Source organism: Macaca thibetana, chromosome 14 (genome assembly GCF_024542745.1).
Source record: "Macaca thibetana thibetana isolate TM-01 chromosome 14, ASM2454274v1, whole genome shotgun sequence".
NCBI lineage: Eukaryota > Metazoa > Chordata > Mammalia > Primates > Cercopithecidae > Macaca > Macaca thibetana.
This window is the reverse complement of record NC_065591.1, coordinates 81,020,705-81,045,123: the sequence shown is the minus strand read 5'-3', so window position 1 is coordinate 81,045,123 and position 24,419 is coordinate 81,020,705. Positions and strand designations below refer to the sequence as shown.

At 35.3% G+C, this 24,419-nt stretch overlaps 1 protein-coding gene and 1 pseudogene across 1 annotated transcript in view; one reads left to right on the top strand and one right to left on the bottom strand.

The window, feature by feature from the left end:
• Positions 1–2,279: 2,279 nt before the first annotated feature.
• The window catches only part of TYR (tyrosinase), a 119,996-nt gene continuing 97,856 nt past the window's right edge, over positions 2,280–24,419 (bottom strand). Inside the window, exons 4-5 of the mRNA XM_050755539.1 lie at positions 11,384–11,565; positions 2,280–2,896 (exon numbers count right to left, since the gene is read on the bottom strand). Coding sequence (XP_050611496.1) covers positions 2,670–2,896; positions 11,384–11,565 — 409 coding nt within the window. The 3' untranslated portion in view covers positions 2,280–2,669. The remainder of the gene's footprint in view (positions 2,897–11,383; positions 11,566–24,419) is intronic.
• On the top strand, positions 2,818–4,373 carry LOC126934763 (chromobox protein homolog 3-like; annotated as a pseudogene).

The following is a 24,419-nucleotide window of genomic DNA, read 5'->3' as shown; positions in this document are numbered from 1 at the left end:
AAAGCCATAGAATATAATGTTGATTAAAATTTAATGGACCTGTCAGTTTGATGTATCAGTCATGTAATTTCTATGCCATATTGAGAAAACCATGGAATTAAAGTGATGATGGTTTTATCATAGATGCTGCTTCTATACAAACAGACACCTCAAGCCTCTAGAGAAACAAAACGATGTTCTATATTGAGGTGCACTGATGGAGGGAATTACCTGTGAAAAAGGAAAAAAATGACTTTATATGGCTCCCTCTCAGTAACAATGACAATTTCTTAAGTGGACTTGTATTCAAAATGCGTTGCAGAAATGATTTGAACGTATGACCCCGGACTAAAATCTTGCCTTCAAATCAATCCTAGATAAGTGACCCACACATAGTTGTTTTGCGGTGTCCACAACACCTTGGCCCCTGTTAGGTAAGCCAGACCCACCCACATGTGTGATCTGTGACTAAAAGTGTCCCCCAATCACTGTTACTCCTTCTTCAGAATCTTCTACAGACTATTGTGCAAATTTCTTTTCCCATTCCTCCTTCTTCTTCATTTAACTAGCTTCAATTCACATCTATAATTGACTCTAATCCTCAGACACCATTGTGAATGATCTGTTTGAAATCTTTTTTGCTGGTTATGTACTAAGTTGAGGATATACTCCCTGGTATTTATCGTTTCCTCCCACAGACTTCCACTGTGTCCACGTGTGCTGCTCCCCACTTCTTGCCAGAGTTTCCTCCAGTCGGTATCAGAAATTAGACATGCTAGCTTAAGTTTGACAACTAATGGGAGTCAAAAGATGACTGCTGCTCTATTACCAAGTTTAGTAATGGTTAGGAATTTCTGATAATTAATATGATAACTTTAGAAATAATTGTAAATTTTTACTTATTGTAGATTTTAAAATTAACCACAGTGTATGGTTAGGACATGTGTGTTGTTAGGACCTGTGTAAAGTAGGATGATTTTTGCCTCTCTTTGAAATCTAAAATGGGACTAAATGAAAAGTAATCATTTGAAAATTATGCGGTCTTGATTTTAGGTCAGTCTTATACAGATAAAGATGTTTTCAAGAACTCAAATTTTTCAGCCAATTTATTTTTAAATGCATTTATAAACTATCAGAATGTATACTTCAGACCTTTTAGTAGTTACAGAATCTTGTGACGGAAAGGAACCCATAAAAACCCGTGTGTCTCATCTTAACTACTTTCCCAGAGATGTAGGGCTCAGATGCCAGACCCAGAGGGGTTTCTAGGAGCCTGGATTGAGTAGATCTGCCTTTAATATGCCACCAAGGGACAGAGAAAGTATGGTGTTCAAAGATGACACTGGAAACAAAAGCAGTCAAACTGAAATACTATTTGAAAATCCTAAGCAGACAAGCACAGCTAGGTATAAGGAAACTGAAGAGCTGGGAACACCTGGACAAAGTAAATAAATTTGGTTAGAAGGCTGGAAGAAAGAATGGTGAAACACCCTGAAATAATGTGGAAGAGTACTAGGGACTTTTTATAGAGCATGGTTAGCTTTGGTTTACAGTGGGGAGAGAGTTGGCAAGAACCCTGAGCCAATTTAAATGACTCACTGCTTAAATTTTCTCTATAGATTAGCCACCCAATCTAGTATGTGAAGACTTCCAGTGGTAACCACTTATTATTGTCCAAAGATGTCCATTTTGATTTTGGAACTGAGTATTGAACAGTGTTTCCTCTTATTGAACTAAAATTGGGCCCACTATAAATTCTACCCACTGGTCCTCGTCTTTTATGCTATATATAGCCATAATACAAATGTAATATCAATTGTACTTTTTTTTTTGGAAATCAATAGGGCCCCAAAATTTAAGTAGTAGGATTATCTGAACATCCTAATTTGAAATCTTAATAAGCAAGGAAAATGGAAATGAGTTATTTTACTAGAACTGCAGAAAGGCTGATAGTCAGAGAGTTGTTCAAACTTCAAATGTTTGATTGCATTTTAAACTTTCTCTAATAAAATACTTTTAGAAGGTGAAAATATGTTAATATACTTATAATTATCATCATTAACATATTTAATGGACACATCTCGAGACAGGCACTTAGCTGGATGTGTTGTTGAGGCTGGGCCCTTGTTCTCAATGACCTTGAAAAATATCGTCAGAGCTATGACAGGAAAGAGCTAAAGGTTGTTTTCTATTTGAAGTTTATAATATATTTTGGAGCAGAAATGTAAAATATAGGGGAATATCATACTTTCTGAAGAAAAAAAAAATGTGTTTCTGAAGCCTAAAGGAGTCAGTTAATGTAGATTTGTCACTGTTTTATTAAAATAAAAAAGGAACCAATAAAATATATATATAAATAATCAGAAGGCAAAAATCAAAATTATTTCCTTTTTGTAAAATAAGAGCACTTTAATTCAGATACAAATAACAGTTCCTCATTACCAAATAGCATCCTTTCCTTAGACATGTGGGCTTAGGGGAAAATGTTAAAAGGGCTGAGTGAAAACAGCAAGACAAAGACAGGCGTGTTCTACCTGAGCTGGAAGAAGGGTACACTTTGTATTAGGTTGCAATTTTGCAAATGGTCTTTACAGAAAAATATCAGCAGATATTCTGTGGGAACCTGGACATTACTTTGAGTTAGAGTGAGGTCACTCTAACTTTTGACCCTACTCTATTGCCTAAGCCTTTTATAAATGGCTCTGATACAACAAGTTGTGGTAATCCTCTTTCTCCATGAGGAGTGGCTGCCTTTCTTCAGCAAGCTGCTTTCTCTTGTGACCACACAGCAAGCTCACAAGCCCTGCCAGCAGGGCAGTGAGGGCGGCTCCTACCATCGCCGCCCCAAGGAGCCATGACCAGATCCGACCGGCTTGTTCCAGATAGGACTTAATGTAGTCTTGAAAAGAGTCTGAGCCTGAAATAGAAAGACATCCCATTGTTTTTATTGTTACCACCATTGTTACGATCACCATCATCTTCAACCTTTCACAGTCCTTTGAAGGCCAGTTCTACTACTTATTAGCTGTAAGAGCTTGGGAAAGTTATACCTAATACTCCAAAGCCTCAGTTTCTTCATCAGAAAAATAGGAAAATAATACCCCCATTGTTGGAACGTTTGAATTTTATAGATAACATCCGCAAGTGATTCAGAGCCTGGTATATAGTGTGTACTCAATTAAATGTTAGCTGTGATTTTTCCATCTTTTTCTGTAAAAGGATCTTGTAACTATTCCGATTATCAATAGAACACTGTTACATCATTAATCATTCACTAATCCAGTCTTTTATTTTTGACAAACATTAATAGTAATGTTGGCAAATGCTCCGTAATCTTAGAAGCCTCCCAAGAACCTCAGGGCATTTGAACAATCTCTATATTCACAGAGGTCACAGTCTTAAATCTTGAAACAGATTTTGGCTCATGGGGGTTGTCCCTCTGTCCCAAGGCTTCGGTGGTGGGGGGCGCTCTTGGTTACCGGGCCGCAGGGGCACAGGAGCGGGCCCTGTGCCGCGGTACCCTGGAGCGCCCACACTCTGGGCCTTTGTTTCTCCTCGGAGATGCGCGGACCAAGAACCCTGCGCTCCCTGGTGGAGGACGGGAGCCTGGCCTTGATAGGCCTCAGGACGCTGAAAGTAAAGCCTGGAGGGGCGGGGCTTAGGGGAGCCGATATCTGTATGAATAATGGCCCTTCAGGTGTGCCGAAATCAAACAACGACCAAAACAAGCAAAAAAAAAAAAAAAAAAAAAAACCAAAAAAGAAACAAACAAACAAAAAACAAAAAACCTCAAAAGCCTTAAATGAAACTACATTGCAAAAAATAAAAACAAATTTTTTCAAAAGGGAGGAAAAAGAAAAAAAAAAAAAACAGAATGAAAAGGGTAAAAAAGTCGAAGAGGCAGAGCCTGAAGAATCTGGAAAAACTACTGGATCCAATTGTAGCAAAAGGGAAGGTGGAGCATTTCCTGAAGTGGAAAGGATGTCAGATGTTGACAGTACTTGGGAACCCGCAAAAAATTTAGATTGTCCAGAGTTAATTGAAACATTTCTTAATTCTCAAAAAGCTGGTAAAAAAAAAAAAAAAAAAAAAAAAAAAAAAAAAGGTACAAAAATAAAGAAAGTTTTTATCTGACAGTGAATCTAATGACATCAAATCAAAGAAGAAAAGAGGTGCTGCCGGCAAACCAAGAAGCTTCACCAGAGATCTTGATCCTGAAAGAATAATTGGTGCCACAGGCAGCAGTGGAGAATGGATGTTTCTCCTGAAATGGGAATATTCACATCAGGCCTACTTGGTGCTAGCAAAAGAAGCAAATATGAAGTTTCTTGAAATTGTAATTGCTTTTTACAAAGAGAGTAAGTTGGCATTTTTGTCCAGATGATGAAGCTTAATTGTTTGTACTGCAAGATAGATATATATATATATAAAATATAAATATACACATAAATATATATATAAATATATACATAAATCTGGGTCTTGGCTTTTAATTAACTAGTGTGGAAAAATACATTCTAATGAAAATCAGTTTTGATATGTTCATTTTAAAAGTAGTATTGGGAGAGTTGGGTTTTTTTGGTGTGTGTGTTTTTTTTTTCATCAATACCATTGGTTACTTTGAATAAATAAAAGCTTTCTGTAATTGCTTCCTTTATCATAAAAGAACATTTGATATCATGATGTATTATTTCCTCTGCATTGGAGAACAGCATTTCTAAATGTCGCGGAAAATTTCCATAGCCATTACTCAATCAGAACTTGTGTTCAGCCTAAGGAACACTCTGGGTTGTGTGTGTCTGTGTGTGTGTGTGTGTGTGCATAAAATGCATGCGTAAATGGCTTTTTGTGTTGTTTTTAAACATTCACCAAAACAAAAATCATGGGTAAGCACATGTTTCTGAGATGCCATCATTCTGAGCAACCTAAGAAATAAATCACATCAAATTAAATTCAAAATTTTCCTGAAGCCATACATTTCAAATAAAACAGATGATTCTATAATTAGTTGGATAATTTAAATGAATCATTTAAAAGCAGCCATATAAGAATCCCTATCTACACCCTTGGTCATATAAATGAACAGGCTGTTTGCAAAATTCCTAAAAGGAATAATTTTATTACTACCAACAACCTCCCCAACCAGATGAGGGGACTAGACAGATCCTGCTGTGTTTTAATTATCTAAACAAGACTTAGTTTAATGGACATTTAAATATTCCTCTAGCAAGCCATTCCTTTACAAAAAGTTGAAATCCCTGTGCTATACTGACTAAAAGGTAATGATTCATGGTATGTCTAAGATGTGGCTTATAGGAACCCAATCAGATGGTTGGAGATTTGGCAGTTTAGAATCTGCTGCCATAAATGGATGAACAACTTTTATAATGTATTGACTTGGATATTTTTTCTTCACCTTAACTCATTCCTTACATGAGGACTCAGTATTTTCAAAATTCGATTTGCTGGTTCAGCAGAAACCAGGATAAACAATAACTTTGTAGTAATCAGAATGTTATCCAATTGTATATTGATTCCTTTATTGTAAATAAAGTTGAATAGTGGTGAATAGTTTTACATTACTTTAAAAAGCAACAACAGATTTTGACCACATATATTTTAAAAATAAATCTGAACAAGGAAAAGTCTTTAGCCTCCTGATTATTTATATTCCTCAAACCACCATAAGAACATGGCACTGGGGAGAGACAGCATCCAATATGTTACTGGCTTAGCATTTCCTGTATTATCACACCCATCACATTATATTCCAGCTATCTATTACATGAATATATTTTTTTCTATTAAAATGGTTCCTTGAAGGCCAATAGTATGTTTTCATCATTGATATAATTCTAGAATCTGATACAGTATCTGAAACACATATGAGATAATGAACATGTTTACTGAATGACTGAATGTGTTATTGTACCCAGAAGATATGGTGAAGGAATGTCCCTGAATGGCAGGTGTGGAATGAGAAGGGGAGACCTACACAAAGGATGTCACCCAGGTGAAAAATGTATAAATTGCCCATATTTCACTCTGTTATGAAGTGGTATTTACAGTTCCTTTTAAAATTTGGTATAAACAGTGATGGGTGCTTTAAAATCAAAAAGATAAAAGTCTTAATTCCAATAGAATTGGAATTAGGAATGTAGGAAAACAAATGTAATCATAGCATACTATTTGGTTGAATTGTAAATAATATTGTAGTAGTGAAAACAATACAATTCCTAGATGTGGATTTGCCCCCAAATATGATAATACTATACTGAGAAGTTGAATGAAAGAACAGGGAAGCTGTAAGTGAGTTAAAATCATTATTTAAATATGAGGAACTCTAGAGATAAACTTGATGAATTAACAGATAGTAATATTTGCCTATTATTTAGAAATACAGAGCAAAATAGCAGAATAAATAGCTAAAAGGGTTACAGTAGCTGATATAGGGGCATAAGTCTTTTGTTATAAGTCTTGGATCACTCTTTGGCTTGTAAAATAGCATGCATATATTATTCGATAAAATTAAATTAATTAAAACATATGCTTAACACCTTATGTGTATGTGGAAAAAAGTATAAGAAAAAGTACAATGGAGACTAAAACAACACAAGTGATCAATCTAACAATAAGATTATAGGTGATTTTTATTTTTGTTTTATTCTATTATTATTTTTCCAAAATAAAAAATGAATGTCTTTTTACTGATACAAGTAGAAAGCATGCTACTAAAAGTACCTGAGGCAATTAATAGATGATATAACTATAGGAAATCCATCATCAGATAATGCATATTAAAAAAAATAGCATACTGCTAGATAAGGATTACATAGATTAAAACTCCCTGTGCATCAACAATTAACCTAAAACTAAATATAAAGAAAAACAAATCTCATTATCAAAATCAACTGCATATTAAAGGCACATAGTAGTTAAGGAGAAATGTTTAAATTTTATGTAAATATAACTATAGAATCTATTTAGGAGACTATAAGATTTGAGTAAATGAGGAAGTTTATACTGAATATCTGTTCAGTAAGAGCAAATGGATTCTTTCTAACAAAACAATTCCTCTATAGAAGTTGCTCTCTATAATGCATATAGAAGATATGTATGTAGAACATACACAGAAGATACTACAAATTTACTTTTTGACATAGCAGAAAGAAGAGAGTGCATCCGGGGCTTACCTTGCAGCAAGTCATGGCTATGTGACTCAAGTCTAGAGCAAAAATATATGTATAACTTTGGGGGAAGTTCCCTTAAAAAGAAAAAATATATCTTTGACCATTTACCTTTTCCTTTCTGACTAGCTATAATATAGATGGGTTGTTGGTGAACCATCATGGACTCTATAATCTAGGGTAAAACCTAGACCTTGAAAGTTACTATTTTTAATATATATTAAAATTATTTTGAAAATGGGACTACAATACCTAGCTTAGATTGCTGTTAGTGGCTTCAATACACAGTACACTTACAATGTCCAAAAAAGGCAGGATACATAGAGGCTATATAATAAATATTTTCTTTTTTTTAAAGACTCAGCTCAAGTGTTTTCACAGCTTTTAAACACTATTTCTATGTCAGTTCTGTTCTCCAGCTTCTCTTATTATTGCTCCACTTCAATTCATTCCAAGTGGTCTCAATTTTTACTGTCACCAAGGGACTATCTTTGAAACACTTTTACTTCTCAACGTCTTTAAACTAAAATTCAGACTTTCTTTCTAAGCTATCTGCTTTTGAGCCCCAATAGTGCACCTTTTTGTTCTTTCCCAATGTCATAATTTTTTTATCATCTTTCTCTATGTGAAGTCCTATTTTTCTTGTCATCCATTCTTTTCAGAATAATTATGTAGATTTTTGTTTTATGTGCTGTCATTTCCAAAGTGCATTGACATGCCCATTTATTCACAAAACAAGCACATGAAGTAGTTAGGGGCCATTACTCTAATGAATTAGGAATCTGCCTGGAGCTATTAAATCAGACAATGTATATATAACCATTGGTACAATGTCTACCATATAGAAAACAATTTACAACTGCTGTTGATTCTTATCATGATAAAATAATAATTTCATCAATATTTCAACTAAATCAGCTTACAATAGGAGGTTTTCTTTCCAAACTTGCTTCAGCTGCTGACTCAGCTCCATCCTCTCTTCTGGATTCTCAAACTAGTTTCTTTGCTGCCTTGTGATATTTGGCACAAATGTCCATTTATTATGATTATATCTATTTATATATATCTTACTTTTCAAGCTTGTCACAAACTCTCAAAAACAAGTATTATGTCTTACATGTTTTATCTTTCATTCTTCTATTCATTTATTTAAAAAATCACATATTCATTGAGATACACTACCTGTCATGGGACACTCTGTCTCATTTACCTTTTCACCCTCAGCACCTGGCAGGTAAACAAATCATTTCAAGAGTAATATTCTGATGAAGATACAAAGGGATCATGGAGAAGAGACCTCCTACATCTCTCTGTGAAGTCAAGGAAGGCACCAAGAAGACTGTCCCACTGAGTAAAAGAATGAGTTAGACTCTGAGCATATAATGTTGATGGCAATCCATCCTAGGCAGAAAGGAACAGCATGCACAGAGGTGTACACATAGCCAAAAAGAGCTATTGAACAAATTCACAAATGATAGAAGTGTCATCAAATTCCATTGGCAGAATGGGGCACTGCAGTTACTATGAGCATTGTTTCCCCTTCTCATTTTTGAAACCAAATTTCCAGGTCTTTTTTAATGTATGGGAAGAAAGATGCTCTCAACAGAGAACTTTTCTGCTACCCAGAAAGCAAGATTACATTTATCAACAACATTGAGGATATAACCCTTCATTGCCAAAGCTTTTTGGCCTCACCTTGTAAATTAGTTATACATACAAGAAAATTACCTGCTACTCAATTTTCTAAAGAATCGCTAAATTCAATTATAAGAGAATGTTTTATAAATGGCAGAAATCAGCTGCCCTTTTACAGAAATCACTTAAGTAATTATAAGCATGAGTACCTACCTGGATGATGAATAATAATCCCTTTGAACAAAATTATATCAAGACATTTAAAATAATTTTTAAGTAAGCTTAAAATTTGGCTATGAATAGAGATAAATTTTAAACTTCTTGAAAGTACAACAGAAGCAACAATATGGAAAAATTCATAAAACAGAAAATAGGCAATTGCTGTTACTTAGTTTAGCTATTTTGTTTTGTTTTGTTTTACTTTACTTTGTTTTTAGAGATGAGTCTTGCTGTGTTGCCCAAATTGGCCTCACATTCCTGGGTTTAAGTGAACCTCCTGTCTCAGCCTCCCAAGTATCTGCTGTTGGTTATTCTAAAGTCAAACTTCTCTAAAATTAACTTTGTAAATTCAAAGCTGTATGAAAATTACTCTAAAGCATTCAAATAAATTTTGTTTATTTAAATTTAATTGGAAATAAATAATACCTTCAAGCCTCTAATATGACTCATTGAGCTTCTTTTCCCCTGGCTCATCCAGGCAATTGTGTTGCCTTTGTAGTAAAAAGTATTCATTTGTACACTTAGGGAAGGAACAAAGAGGTGGAGCATATGTGTAGAAGACAATATAGGGGTTAAAAGGAACCCTCCTCTCTGTGCAGTGATGGAGTGATAAAGTTTTGGATTAAATATTTGACACTTATTAGCTTTGTAGTTTAAAATTAATCACTTTGTATTTCTGATTCTCAATTTACTTACCTGTAAAACAGAATAAAAATCACCCCTTCAAAGGATTTTAAAAATTAGCTGAGTCAACAGTTTGTATGCTGATGTCCCTCACATTCGGATCTGAGGGCCAGACACCACTTTTGAGTTTCAGGCCTGTGTATCCAACTTCCCAAGAGACATTTACCTTGCCATCCCATATAACTTCGTTTCACTGTATAACAAAACCATAAGCCTTCCTCCAAGTCTTTCTTTGCTCCCCTTGTTATTATATCAGTGAATTATTCTACATTCATCAGTTTCACAGGCCAGAAAGCATAAAGCCATTCCTAATCTCCTTCATCTGGTATATAAATCATTTTCCAAGTTCTGTAAATTTTGCCTTCAAAATAATATCAAATTAATCATGCTTTCTATCTCCCTTCCTGCCACTACCACTGCAACTCAAACTACCTTTACCTCTTCCCCAGACTCTTGTAATAGCATTTACACTGCCTTTCTGCATGTGCTTTCCAACTGCTAAAGTCTTTCTACACACTGAAGCTGCAATAATCTTTTGAAAATTCAAATTTGATTATAACCTGCTTAAAATTTATCAGTGGCTTGCATTATTCTAACAATATGGCCCAAAATCATAATCATGCCCTCCTTTTCAACTAGTTAATTCTACCTGTCATATTGATGTCATCTGAAATATCACTTCATTGACCTCTGGAGTTAGACATATCTCTACATAAATGAGTTTTTAAGCAAGCAGTTATCTTTTTCTTCCATTGTAAACTTTATGAAGATAGAGACTATGTTGTTTACCATTGTATCCATAGTATCTATGGCAAAGTCTTGTTCAAAGTAGTTATTCAATAAATGTATGTGTAAAGAATAAACAACTCAGTGCAGACACATAAAAAAAACACCTAGCATGATAGAATAGTTACAGTGTTTAAAAATATATATCCAAAAATGACCTGAGTATAAAGAGGTATGACATTTTTCTAGCAAACTTCACTTATATTAATTAAGAGAAATGACACTTCATGATAAATATCACTTGCACTCAAATTGATTTATTGATTTCAGTCCATACCAGATAAAATGTGATGCTTAGAATGGAGAAGCTTGCGAGATAAATTCTGATCTTGGGGGTTTGGGGAAGAATAAAACCCAGGACAGATTCATACATAGAAAAAAATACTATGTAACTATGAGAAAGGCGTGAGTAAACATGACTATAAGTATAAAATGATTTTTATATCTGAGAGTTTGACAAATGGAGAAATAGAGTCAGAATTCAGGCAGAAACAATAGTATATTCAAAAACATGAACACATGAAAGTCTAGCATGTTTTGGAAATGGAAACAGAGACTAAACCATAAAATCCTAAATGGAAAATCTTTGAAAAATAGTTACCAGTAAGCTCTCTTCTTTATGTACTGTGGTTTTCATAGAAGGAAGGGAAGACCTGTTACTTGAGACTTACAGGAAGTCCCTCCTCTTACCACACCTCCACCCTTTGCAAACTTCTCTGTTCTTAGTGATCTTAAGATTTTTATTAAACTGGTAATAAATTAAGGATTATAATGCACTTTCCCGATTTAAAGCATTCAGGAATAACATTGTAGAAGCATAAGGTTTTGTGCTATCTCAAAATAAATTGGTAACACTAGATTCAGCAATTCCTCTGAAAGAAAGTAAACTTTACCTGAATCTTGTAGGTAGCTATAGTCATAGCCCAGATCTTTGGATGAAATAAAGAAATCACCGTTTCTGTACAGTGGTATAAAAGGAACCATGTAGGATTCCCGGTTATGTCCAATGGGTGCATTGGCTTCTGGATAAACTTCTTGAAGAGGATGGTGCCTTCGGAGCCACTGCTCAAAAATACTGCAGAGGAAAGGGTTATTCAGACTAAGAAACATATTGTGTATAAAAGACATATTTGAAAATTTTTAAAGTAAAGTAAGGCATATATTAAAATCTGGAGACATGGAAAGATGTCGAATATATTCTTTATACTTCAAAAATATTTCATGAAGTATCAGTTTATTCTTTCAGGCCTTGAAGAAGTTCACTCATTTAAAATAAATATTGAGGCTAGCTTTGAAACAATAATTGCTTAGGAGGTGAATAAAACTTACACATTGAGTTTTGAACCTTCAGAATGCTGCAAAATAAAGGTAACCATTGGTTGAGTGACAATCATAGTTGCAAATTAAATATATTGCTTGTCCCAAAGAAAGACCAGAGAAAGAACATATAAAACCAAATTGGAAACAGTGCTGGAATTTGGTCACTTTTTTGGTTCTGGTGGGAGGCTTTCAACGATTTAAACATCCATGTTGTGATAGGTGAAGTGTGGGCTTAATGAGTCTTGATGGGAGACAGAGCTTACCTCCAATGATAATGGTTTAAATACTTGTACTTTGTTTCCCGGCTTTTCCTAAAGTTAGAGTATGACCATATGATAAATATTCTGCCAATCAGACATACTCATTCATGACTTTGAAACAGGAGATAGTGACACAAAGAAGCAGGGACAATCGGAAACCATCCTAGAAATGGGCAGTGGCAGTTGATACAACAATATTTAGTTTTCAGGGGCAGCAAAGCCAGATGTACCAGCAAAGGAATCCATTGCCCAAGAAGTGCCCTGTGTTCTATAGCAGGGTTTTGGCAGCTGTCTTAGCTGATGCCCTTCTTGCTTATTCTCACCTGTTTCTGAACCTGATGCTCCTTGATTTTGTGAGCTACCCAATAGCCTCTCAGCAAATTCTTTTCCTACTTAAATCAGGCGGAGTTAGTTTCTGCTTCATGCAACTAAAAGCTTTGACTAGAACAAAAACTAAAAAGTTAAAGGATTGAACAACTCCAGTAAGAATGGAGTAGAAACTCAAGTTGTAGGATAATTTATAGGGGACCATTAACAATATGACAAAGAGAATGGCCTTGCATTATCGAGTCGTGTGACATACAAGAAGGAACACAAGAATTGGAGTTGGGGAACTCTCCTTGAGGCCTAGCTCTGTGTTTTCATCTGACTGTATGACTCTAAGCCAATCATTGAACTTGGAGACTTAGCCTCCTCATCCCTAAAATAAGAGTGATAATATCTGTCCTACCTGTTTCCAATATGATAGTTTTTGTGAAAGTACTAAATAAGTAAGCTATTGTTACTTAGCTGTACATTTTAAGCTAGCAGGTCAAAGGTTGGTACATGGTAGAAAAGGTGGTATTGAAAAAGAAGTGATAATGCTTCAAATAAATTGAATACAATTTTAGAAAACCATTTTCAATATTTTGAAGCACAAAAACAAAGAGGACAAGGAAGCCAAATGGAAGAAATGGTGATCATTTTTTCCATGACAGAAAACAATTTTGTTTATTAGAGGATCTGAACTTGAAACACTACTTGTGGTCAAAGTTGGTTTTCAGTTGTGAATTTAGTGAGTAATTGGCAGTCCACTGAAAAACACTAAAAATCTGGTTCATGTATACCAAATACTTTCTAAATTAGTGCAATTATTAAATGAATATTTACTGAGTATCTACTGTAGGTCAACCTACACATAGACCTGTGTAAAAATCTGAGTTCTATAGGTTACGACAAGGAAGATTTGTAAAGTTTTATAATCTGTTTGATCTTCTTTATTCTACAAAATGTGAATTATGTTTATGCCATGAAGGTAATGTGAGCATTAATTAAAATAACACAAAATACACAGTTAAGTGCTTGCCAAATGGTAAGTAAAAGCTATAATCTTTCTCACAGCTCCTCTCTCCTCTTCTTCCCCCTCCTCAGTATTATGACTATACTGGAAACACTTTAAAATTGATGAGATATAACATAAGCTGTAATAGAAATGCCAAAGCCATGTATATGTGAGCAGTGCCTTTGGTGATGTTTATTATTCTGATAGGCAAAAATGAGAAATTAGAAGATTTAAGATTAGTTTTTTTGTGCTTCACTTTCCTCAACACAAGAAATTAGAAACTGGCTTAACAAATAAACCCCAATTTCATTAAAGTCCTATGATTTTATAAACTAGTCCTTTTGTTTTAACTTCTATGGTTTTCTTCTCTTCACAAAAGCAGTACTTGTTTGTTATATAAAAAAAAGAAAATATAAACAAAAAGGAAATCATATTACAAATAATTTTTAGTAGACATTTGTACTAAACCATGTATTTTCAATTGGTAAATTAATTTTTTGAAATGAGAAGGAGGCTGTCTGATAATCCCTCCACCACCCCTGTCAAACTTCGACTGATTTTGGAATAGCCTGATATACAATGAGCCACTAGATAAGGGCTTGAGGCAAAAATTGTACCTTTTGTCAATTGAGAAAAATTACTATTATAGTTCAATTTATAAATAATCTTGTTTCTGCCATGAAATAAAAATTCTTTACCTAAGTAGGGCAAGGGTATCAATTCTCAGCACCAAAAGATTTAATGGATGAAACCATTAATGTGCTCACCCACCTCATCAACCTTTTCAAATGAAGGTATTAATCTTGATTAAGTTCTTCACCAGTGACTCTCAACTTCAGTTAATTTCACCAAACCATGTCTAGAATAGCTCACATGGGAATACTAATGTTTAACTTAGATAATTACATTGACATTTAGGGAGGAGGGGGTAGTCATCATTTTAGCAAAACTTAATTTGAACTGAATCTAAATAGTTTTCTGAACATCTGAGCAACAGTGAAATTCATAACAGAAAAATTAGAAAAATGTAAAGATGACCACAGATGGAAACATGGAAAGATATGTTTTTTAAATGAAAGCTGGCATGGGAACTCTGATTTCAGGTCCGTAAAGACTCTGGTCACTCTTATCCTTAAAATAAGGAAAAAATAGACAAATTAATAATCAACAAATTTTCTTGGACCCATGAGAGAATTGAAGTTGTGGGTCAAACTGCCATACTCAAAAGTGGAGAGATGGGTTCATCCAGAGGCACATAGCTGAGATCTGCTTACCAGGGGCACGAGCAGCTGGATTCCTAAAGTGGTAGGAACGCTGAAACACTTCCATGAATGACTGGAGACTGAGTCTAGACTAGTGATGATAGTGGGAAATTCCTGGGTGCTGCTGTCTTAAGGGAACTTCCACATGTTTGGGGCTTTACCTCCAGGAACTCCACCAGGTTTTCATGGTGAAGACCTCAGAAAGATACTCTCCTTATTCTGTCACAGAGAGGAGGAGAGTGACCATTGTGAAATATGCCCAGGACATTATGCATATCAAAACCCTATGATCCAGGGGAAATGGTTAGAGCCTTATCCCAGTTTCAGGAAGAGAATTCCTTTCAGTCCAGTCTCTTTCAGTTTTCCTGTCTCACCTAAGGGGAAGTAAATAAAAGCCACAGGTGTCAGAGTTTCAAGGAAATAAATAGAAATACTGCAGTCAGGGAAGCAAATAGAGGGGCAGAGGCAAAAGAAGAAAAAGCTGTATTGTGAAGCCCCAATGCACTGGTCTACTAAAGGACTAAGATTTAATTAGAATATTTTGAACACTCCCCCTCCCTCATACTTTACCACCATCCAACAAAGCTTCAGTATAACAACAGTGGATTGCAGCTAAAAGAGCTGAAATACATAAACTATCTCTAAGGAAGAGTATGTAGGGGAACCTAAAACCAAGAATAGAGACAAAAACAAATACACTAGAGAAACTTGAGGCCTCTGATCTCAAAACCATAACAACTATGACAAACATTTAATCATTGTCCGACTCCTTGCCAGAATATCATAAATTTGTACACTAAAAGCCCATTTACCTCGGTTTATCTTACCTAATAAAACCTATATGGCTTTTAATAAAAAATTACAAGGCATGGCAACAGAGAAGAAAAAAAATCTGAAGAGACAAAGCAATCATTAGAACCCAACTCAGATATGATATAGATTTTGGAACTATGAGACATGGAATCTGAAACAATTGTGAATAATATAAATTTTAAATAACTATACATAATATAAAATTAATACATTAGAATAACATTTCTAATAAAAAAGTAAATAATACACCAAAAAACCCATGAATAATGTAAGCAGAAAGATGGAAACTCTAAGAAAAAATTGAAAGAAAGGCTAGAACTCAAAAACACTCCAACAGTGTTGCATATATCACTAGCGTTGATATGGTCAAGAAAAGAATCAGTGAACTTGAGGCAAGGTTAGCAGAAACTTCCCAAACTGAAATGCAAAGAGAAATAATAAAAAATAATTAAGAATTGTGGGACAATTTCCAAAAAATGTAACATATGCATAATTGGAATTCCAGAAGAAGAAAAAGTAGGCAGAACAGAAGAAATATTCTCCAATAAAGAGAACTGTGGCTCCTTGAAGAAATGGCAGCCTCTAGGGCTGGAATAAGAAACATATAAGATGAATGTTGAGCATCTTGCAGTGCCATAAAGTAAGGATATATTCAAAGAAACCACAGCCATCCACAATGTTAGAGATATGTCAAAGGGACAGAGGAGTCAACTGAAATCACTCCTAAAGGCTAAAACTGGAAGAGTTTGAGCCACAAAAGAAAGCCATATAAAATAAATATAGAGGAGTCTATACAGATATAATCTATAAATATATAAGTTAATAAATGGAGAGAAATATATAAATCTATCATGTAAAAGAATTCAAATAATTATGATCATGTAAAAGAATTCAAATAATTATGTAGATACTCTGCCCTGAAGGTACTATCTGTAACTCCCCACTCACTAAGTATGGGATGCACACAGTTACTTCTTTTCAAAGAGTACAGTATCAAAACATGGTGAAATCATTTAACAGTTTGACAAAGTTGACCAACACTACCTCTGACAGGTAATCAAGGTTAACATTCACAATGGTAAGTTATGTTAATAGCGTGGCCCTTGTGGGGTGATAGAGGTGTGATAATTTCTCTCTACTCATCATAAGGGTCATGGCCAATACTCCTATAACAAAAGACAGATTAACAAGAGAAAAGCATAATAATTTAATCAAAGTTTTATATGACATGGGAGACTTCAGACAAAAGAAACAAAGACCCAGGGAAAATTGTCTATTTTTATGCTTAGATTTTATGCTTATGGCCAGTGATGCAGAAATTTGACAGGACAAAAGGGTATGATCTAATGGTAATAGACTGAGAGAAACAATCCAGTGAGACCTATCTGTTTGTATTCTTTTTGACCTCTCTGTGCAGTAGTCCCTCCTCCTACATATAGGGCAGGACCTTAGAAATGAAGGTTTTATGATCTACTATCAAACAACTTAGGTCAAAGTATTTCTTTATGGCCAGTTGCTACACAGAAAGATGAGAGAAGATGATAGTAATATTTTTAGGGTTTATGGCTTGTTTTGGAAAAGAAAGGTTCTAGTTTTCATGAACTTGGGGAAGAAGTTGTCTAGTTTCTATGGCTTCTTTCCCAGGAGAAAGAGGGGACAGAGACTTTGCTTCTGAGGCCTTCCAATCTCCTTTACTTCAAAATACTCAGCATCCTAAGGCACCATACTTTGGGGTACATGTTGAGTCCTTATACACCTGTGATATGATGTGAAGAGAATGGTGCTTTACCTCTATGGTTGTCCATCTCAAAACACATATCCCAGTTTAATCATTAGAAAAATATCAGACAAATATCAAATGTGGGACATTTTACAAAATACCTGAGCAGTACTCCTCAAAGTTGTGAAGGTCATCAAAAAACAAGGAAAGTCTGAAAAACTCTCATAGGCAAGAGGAACCTAAGGAGACAGGATGATTAAATACAATGTAGCATCCTGGGTGGGATCCTGGAGCAGAAGAAGATATTAGGTAACTACTAAGTAATCTAAATAAAATATTGATCGGAAGTATGCGACAAATTCAAGGAACTAAAAATTGACCAATATGTCTATGGGGATCAAGGAGCAAATAGCTCCAGATGAGGCTAGGAAGGTGAACTGAGGCCAAATCATGAAGGGTAGCAGAGGCCATGTTAGGGAAATTTGTGTTTTTTTCCTAAGAGTGGTAAAAAAATCACTGTTTGTATCTGGGATGGTGAATGATAACATGAACAGTTTATCATTTGTAAAAGACCAGACAGATTTCATTGCAAAGAAGGGACTGAGGAAGAGTAGGAGTTGGTGGATATGCAGGCATCAAGGGAGATAAATCAGTGAGAAAATTATGTCCAGGAAAAAAGATGACGTCCAGAAGTCCAAGCAGTACAACTGAGAGGCCACGTGCCACAGAAAATGCCTGATTTTCTGGCTTATGCTACTGAGCAAAGTGTTTGTATTACCAGATATAGAAATCCCTGAAGAAGTGGAATATTAGGGGAGGATGTTAATGTCATGATTCTAGATGTGCTGTGCTGCAAGATGTTTTTGAGACATTTCAGTGGGAATGTCAGGTCATTAGCTAGATATCTGGGTCTGGATTTCAGAGTAAGATTAACTTTGGAAGCACAAATGGAGAACCCACCAACCTCTAGCTAATAACTGAAGCCATGGGAATAATAAGATAATGAAAATACAAGAGAATCTGGAGTTATTTTTCTTAGATGTCATCTTTCTGAAAGGCCAGGACAGATGATGTGACAATCACACTGTCTTTGAGAACTACAGCTTGAGATGCCTCCAGCCACTCAAATTTCTAGTCACTCAAAATTTATTGAATTGTAGTTGTATAATAGCAAGGCCAGTGCATTCCTGTATTTTTTATTCTTTTTTGTTTGTTTGTTTGTTTCTTCATGTAGTACTTGTTTTGAAGCAGTTACTTGTTAAAACAAATTTGTAATTTTTAAATGATAATAAACATTTCCATTTAAACTTAATCCAATAAAACTCTCTAGGCCTCAGTGTGCTCATTTATAGAAAGCGGATGGTACTATCCATTTTAACGTATTTATGAGAACAAAAATAAAATAAGGAAGTGAAATGTCGAGTAATAATACTTATGGATAAAATGAGAAAACATAAATGATTGACTCAGTTCTAAAGAAGCAGTAGTTTGTTTTCTTCCCTTCCAAACCCCTCATTTTACAGAGGCAAAATAAAATTTGAATCCAAAGGTCACAGTTAACGGTACAACCAATACTGGAATCAAGAGGTCTTGGCTACCACTCTGTTACTAATAATAGTAAATACCCTGTTCTCTGTGTGTTTACACAGGATGACAGGGTATTTCTGCAGATGTGAGTATGCATATGCTTCTACCAAAGTCTGATGTGTAGATTTTCTCTCTCTTGGAAGATGCTCTGCTTGACCTTCATCTTGAAATGTAAGCTGTTTATCCAACAGACACCTGCATTAATTAGCATTAAACACCTTAAGTGTTCCTTTTCTCAGAGGACTCAGGATTCACACTCTTTATACTCAAGGAGTAGCAATGAATACATTGCAAGATCAGGAAAGGATATGTATTAGCATAACAAATACAACGAAGGAGATAACGTGAAATCATACTTAAAAAAAAGGGCAGAGAGAAAGTAGTGAACAAAGTTGGTAAGGGACTGAGTTAACATGAGAACCCAGTTCTTCTGGCTGACCTATCTGGGCTTGTTTCTCTGACACTCTCATGTTCCCTATCTAGGTTTCTGTTCTTTCCTTCCTTTCTCTCCATGAGGAGGTTTCTGTTACTTTCTGACTAAGCTTTAAGAAATGTAGATGGAGGAGAATTTGTCAACAGGGTGGGAAAGGTACAGAAAACAGATGCTAGATTATCCGTTAAACACATTCCTTATTTCAGAAATTCAGGATCACAATCACTTTTTTTTTCTTTCACTGTGAGGGAACAAATCCAAATAGAGGCAGAGCATTGTTGTTTTCAGAGCAGGCACAAGTACATTGGGGGAATATTAATGCTGCCAACCAGCTGAAGAATAGCAGCTTTTTATCTTTTGTTTTCTCAGGGCCATGCACACAGTAGGTGCCAACTATTTACCCAATAATCTTGAGTTTATAATCTAACCCAGAAGACAAATGTAGCAATAAAGCAATTTCTATAAAATAAATTCTTAATGTATTGTTAAATGAAGTTTAGCTGAAAACTGTCTCCTACATATTTTAAGTTCAGCCTAAAGGTTTCTCTGTACATTGTGAACTATAACCTAAATGGACTTGTAAACAGACTATAGTCTATTCTTTCACCAATCACCGAGTTTTGTCTAATCAAAGGTTGCCAGCTGTTCAAACCGTGTTCAAATAAGTCAAACACCAAGCTATAACCAATCTGTTTCTGTACCTCACTCTCATTTTTTTAATGTTATTTTTCTTTTTCTGCACATAAATCTTCTTCCACCATGTGGCTATGCTAGAGAATCGGAGTCTACTCTAGCCCAGGAAGCTACCTGATTTATGAATTGTTCTTTGCTCAATTAAACTCTTTTAAATTTAATTTGGCTAAAGTTTTCCTTTGAACAATATCTTGCTTACTATTTTATTGTTTCCATTTTACAGAAGAAAAAATTAAGTCAAAGAGTCTAAGAATTTGCCAATAGTAACTCAGCTAGAAAGCAGTAGGAAATCTGGGGTTCCATTTTATATTCCTGTGACTTTTATTATAACACTCAGCTGGCAGAGCTAGGACCAGAATCACGGTGCTCTGTTCCATGTTTAATGCTTTTCCACTAACATGCAAGAAATTAGTAATTGGGAATTAAAACAGAAAGGTGGACAAGGCTTTCATGTTTTGTTCCAAGCATTAGCAGGCCTTTCAAAGCTATCCACAGAAGTGAGAACTAGGCATCTTCTGATTTCACCTCATGTGACACACAGACATTTGATTACAAAATCTCTCAGAGTATGTAAGAAAGGATGACAGCATAGTTGTGAAACACTAATATCAGTAGTCTAAAGACATATGATTTATCCTTACGGAATTGAAACCCTTTTTTATTCACAGGCCATGAGGACCTGTAGACTAGCACTGGCTTAGTAGAGCATGAGGTGGCAACAGATAAGTAGGTCAAAGAGAATGCCATAGACATGAGATTCTGGATCTGGGCCTAGACGTATCCATGATGACTAGCTTAGAATACCCTCCTGAAGAGGGCCACAGAGTACTTGGGAGGTGACTTTAAGAGTGCTGAAAGGGACCTAAACAGCTCACATCACAACAGGCAGTGAAAGTGAAGGGAGTTGGGGAAAGCAGTACAATATATCTTGTTATGAACATGGGAAGAACCTGCCAGGTGAACATACAAGAGGGGAAAGTCCAATTTCCACAATCACAAAGGCTTCTACAAGGCATCCTAACTTTACCCCTGGGATGTGGGAGCACGAAGAGAAACCAGAAATACAAAACCTCCTCCTAAGAAACCTTGTTTCAAATTCCTGTTATTGGTTTTTGTGAGGAGAGAGGAGATAATCTCTGGAAGTTTCAGTTTGCTCTTCTGTAAAATATGGATAATAACAAACTGTAAAGAGCTGTGAGACATAAATGAGATGAGGTGTACAGTACACCAAGGACAGTGCCTAACATGCAGTGAGATTAGTTGTGGTCATTATACTTGCACAGAGAAGAAACCATTAGTTCTACAGCTTAATACAGGAGCCAATTTAATTTCCTCAGACAAGACATTTTATATATTTGCTATTTGGTCTCCCATCCAAGTACTAACGAGGCTAGACCCTGCTTAGCTTTCAAGAAATTGGTATGCCTATGGTATAGACATAGGCACATTTTTGCTATTTGTGAACTATGGTTTACCACAAACAAAAGAGATATCCTAAAAATTCAATAGGTCTGTGAATTTTGTTTCTTATTTTAAAATATAAACAGAGAATCATACAATATAAAGGCTAGCCTCACAGATTCTGGAGCTAGATGATTGTGATACTTAGTAATTCTGCAAACTGGGGCAAGCTACTTAACTTCATGTACTCCACTCTTCTTTTCAGTGAAGTGGGGATTATAACATATTATGAGCTAAACTGTATCCCTGTAAAATTCAAATGTTTAAGTCCTAACTCCTAATACTTCAGAATGTTACTTTATTTGGATATAAGATCTTTAAAGAGATAATTAAGTTGAAATGAAATCATTAGCATCGGCCAGAATCCAATATGAATGAAGTCCTTAGAAGAAGAGGAAATTTGAGCATGGGCAGGGACAGAGAAGACTATGAGAAGATGCAGGAAAAAAGATGGCCATCTACAAGTCGAGGGAAGAAGCCTTAAAATAAACCAACCCTAGTGACACCTTGATCTCAGACTTTAATTTTCCAGAACTGTAAGACAAAAAACATTCTGTTGCTTAAGCTACCCAGTCTGTGGCACAGGTATATCATATTTGATTACAATTCAATTTATTGCTTTATGCAGATATTACATTGTTTACAAATTGAAGGTTTGTGGCAACCCCACATTGCAGAAGTCTCTCAGTGACGTTTTTCCAACAGCTTGTGTTCACGTCATGTCTCTGTCACAGTTTGGTAATTCTTACAATATTTCAAACTTTTTCAATATTACTAAATCTCTTATTATGATCTGTGATCAGTGATTTTTGATGTCACTCTTGTAATTGTTTTGGGGTGCCACAAACCACATCTGTATAAGATGGTGAAGTTTTGTGTATGTTCTGACTGCTCCATCTGCCAGCTGTCCTCCTTCCCTCCCACCCCCATCACCAACAGTCCTTCTCCCTCTCTTCAGGCCTCCCTGTTCTCTGACACGTAGAAATACTGAAATTGGGTCAATTAATAACCCTACTGTGGCCTATAAATGTTCAGTTGAAAGGAATAGTCACACATCTCTCACTTTAAATCAAGAGGTAGGAATAATTACCTAGAGGTAGGAATAATATTAGATAAATATTAGAGGTAAAAATAATAATGAGGAAAGCATGTCCAAAGCCAACATAGGCCAAAAGCTCGGCCTTTTATATGAAATGTAGTCAAGCTGTAAATGCAAAAGAAAAATTCTTGAAGGAAATCAAAAGTGCTACTCGTGAACACATAAATGATAAGAAAGTGAAACAGTCTTATTGCTGATATGGAGAAAGTTTTAGTGGTTTGGATAGAAGATCAAACCAGCTACAACCTTCTGTTAAGCTAAAGCCCAATCCAGAGCAAGGTCCCAGCTCTCTTCAATTCTGTGAGTCCTGAGAGCAGTGAGGAAGTTGAAGAAGAAGAGTTTGAAGCTGGCAGTGGTTCAAGAGATTTAAGAAAAGAGTCCATTTTCATAAAATAAAAGTGCCAGGTGAAGCAATAAGTTCTGATAGAAAAGCTGCGGCAAATTAACCAGAAAATCTTGCTAAGATAATAGATGAAAGTGACTACACTAAACAACCAATTTTCAAGGTAGACAAATTGGCTGCTATTGGAAGATGCCATCTAGGACTTTCTTTGCTAGAGAGAAGTCAATGCCTGGTTTTAAAGCTTCAAAGAATAGGCTAACTCTCTTGTTAGGAGCTAAAGCAGCTGGTGAGTTTAAGTTGAAACCAGTGCTTATTTAGTTGAAGCCATTCCAAAAGTCCTAAAGCCATCAAAAATACTAAATTTAACTCTGCCTGTGCTCTTTAAATAGAAAAAGGTTTAGATGACAGCATATCTGTTTATACCAAGATATACTGAATATTTCAAGTCCATTGTTGAGACTTACTTCTTAAAAAAAAAAAAGATTTCATTCAAAATATTACTGCACATTGACAAGGTCACCCAAGAGCGCTGATGGAGATATACAAGGAGATGTATATTGCTTTCATTCCTACCTACACAACATCCATTTGGCCGCCCATGGATTAAGTAGTAATTTTGACTTTCAGTTGTTATTATTTAAGAAATACATTCTGTAAGGGTACAGCTGACATACAGTGATTCCTCTGATGAATTTGGGCAAAATTAATAGAAAACCTTTTGGAAGGGGTTAACTATTTAGATACAATCAAAACCATTAATTTTCATGGGAGGTAGTCAAAATATCAACATTAACAGAAGTGTGGAAGAAGTTGAATACAAACCACATGGATGACTTAGAGGGGGTTCAAACTTCAATGGAGAAAGTTATTGCAGATGTGGGAGAAATTGCAAGAGAACTAGAGTACAAGTAGAGCCTGAAGATGGAAACAAATTATTCAATCACATAATAAAATTTGAATGAATGAGGTGTTGCATCTTATGGATGAGCAAAGAAAATGGTTTCTTGAGATGAGATTTATTTCTGGTGAAGATGCTCTGAACACTGTTGAAATGACAACAAAGTACTTAGAATATTCTATAAATTTATCTAATAAAGCTCCAGCAGGGTTTGAGAGGATTGACTCCATATTTGCAAGAAGTTCTACTGTGGGCAAAATGCTATCAAAAATAGCATCACATGCTACAAGAATACATTTTTTGAAAGGAAGAGTCAATCAATGTAGCAAACTCTTTTTTTTTTTCTTGTTTTAAGAAATTGTTGCATCCACTCCAAACTTCAGCAGCCATCACCCTGATCTGTCAGCAACCATCAACCTGCTAGATCTACCAGAGGTCTGACCTACCAGAGAAAAGATCACAACTTGCTGAAGGTTCAGAATATTCTTAGCATTTTTTAGCATAAAGTATTTTTAATGTAAGGTATATACATTATATTCTTAGGCATAATGTTATTGCACCATAAATATACTACAATATAGTGTAAATATAACTTTTTATATGCACTGGGAAATCAAAATATTAATGTGACTAACTTTATTAGAATGTTTGTTTTATTGTCATGGTCTGAAGCCATGTCTTAGAGTTATAACTTCCATATCTTAGAGTTATGCTTGCAC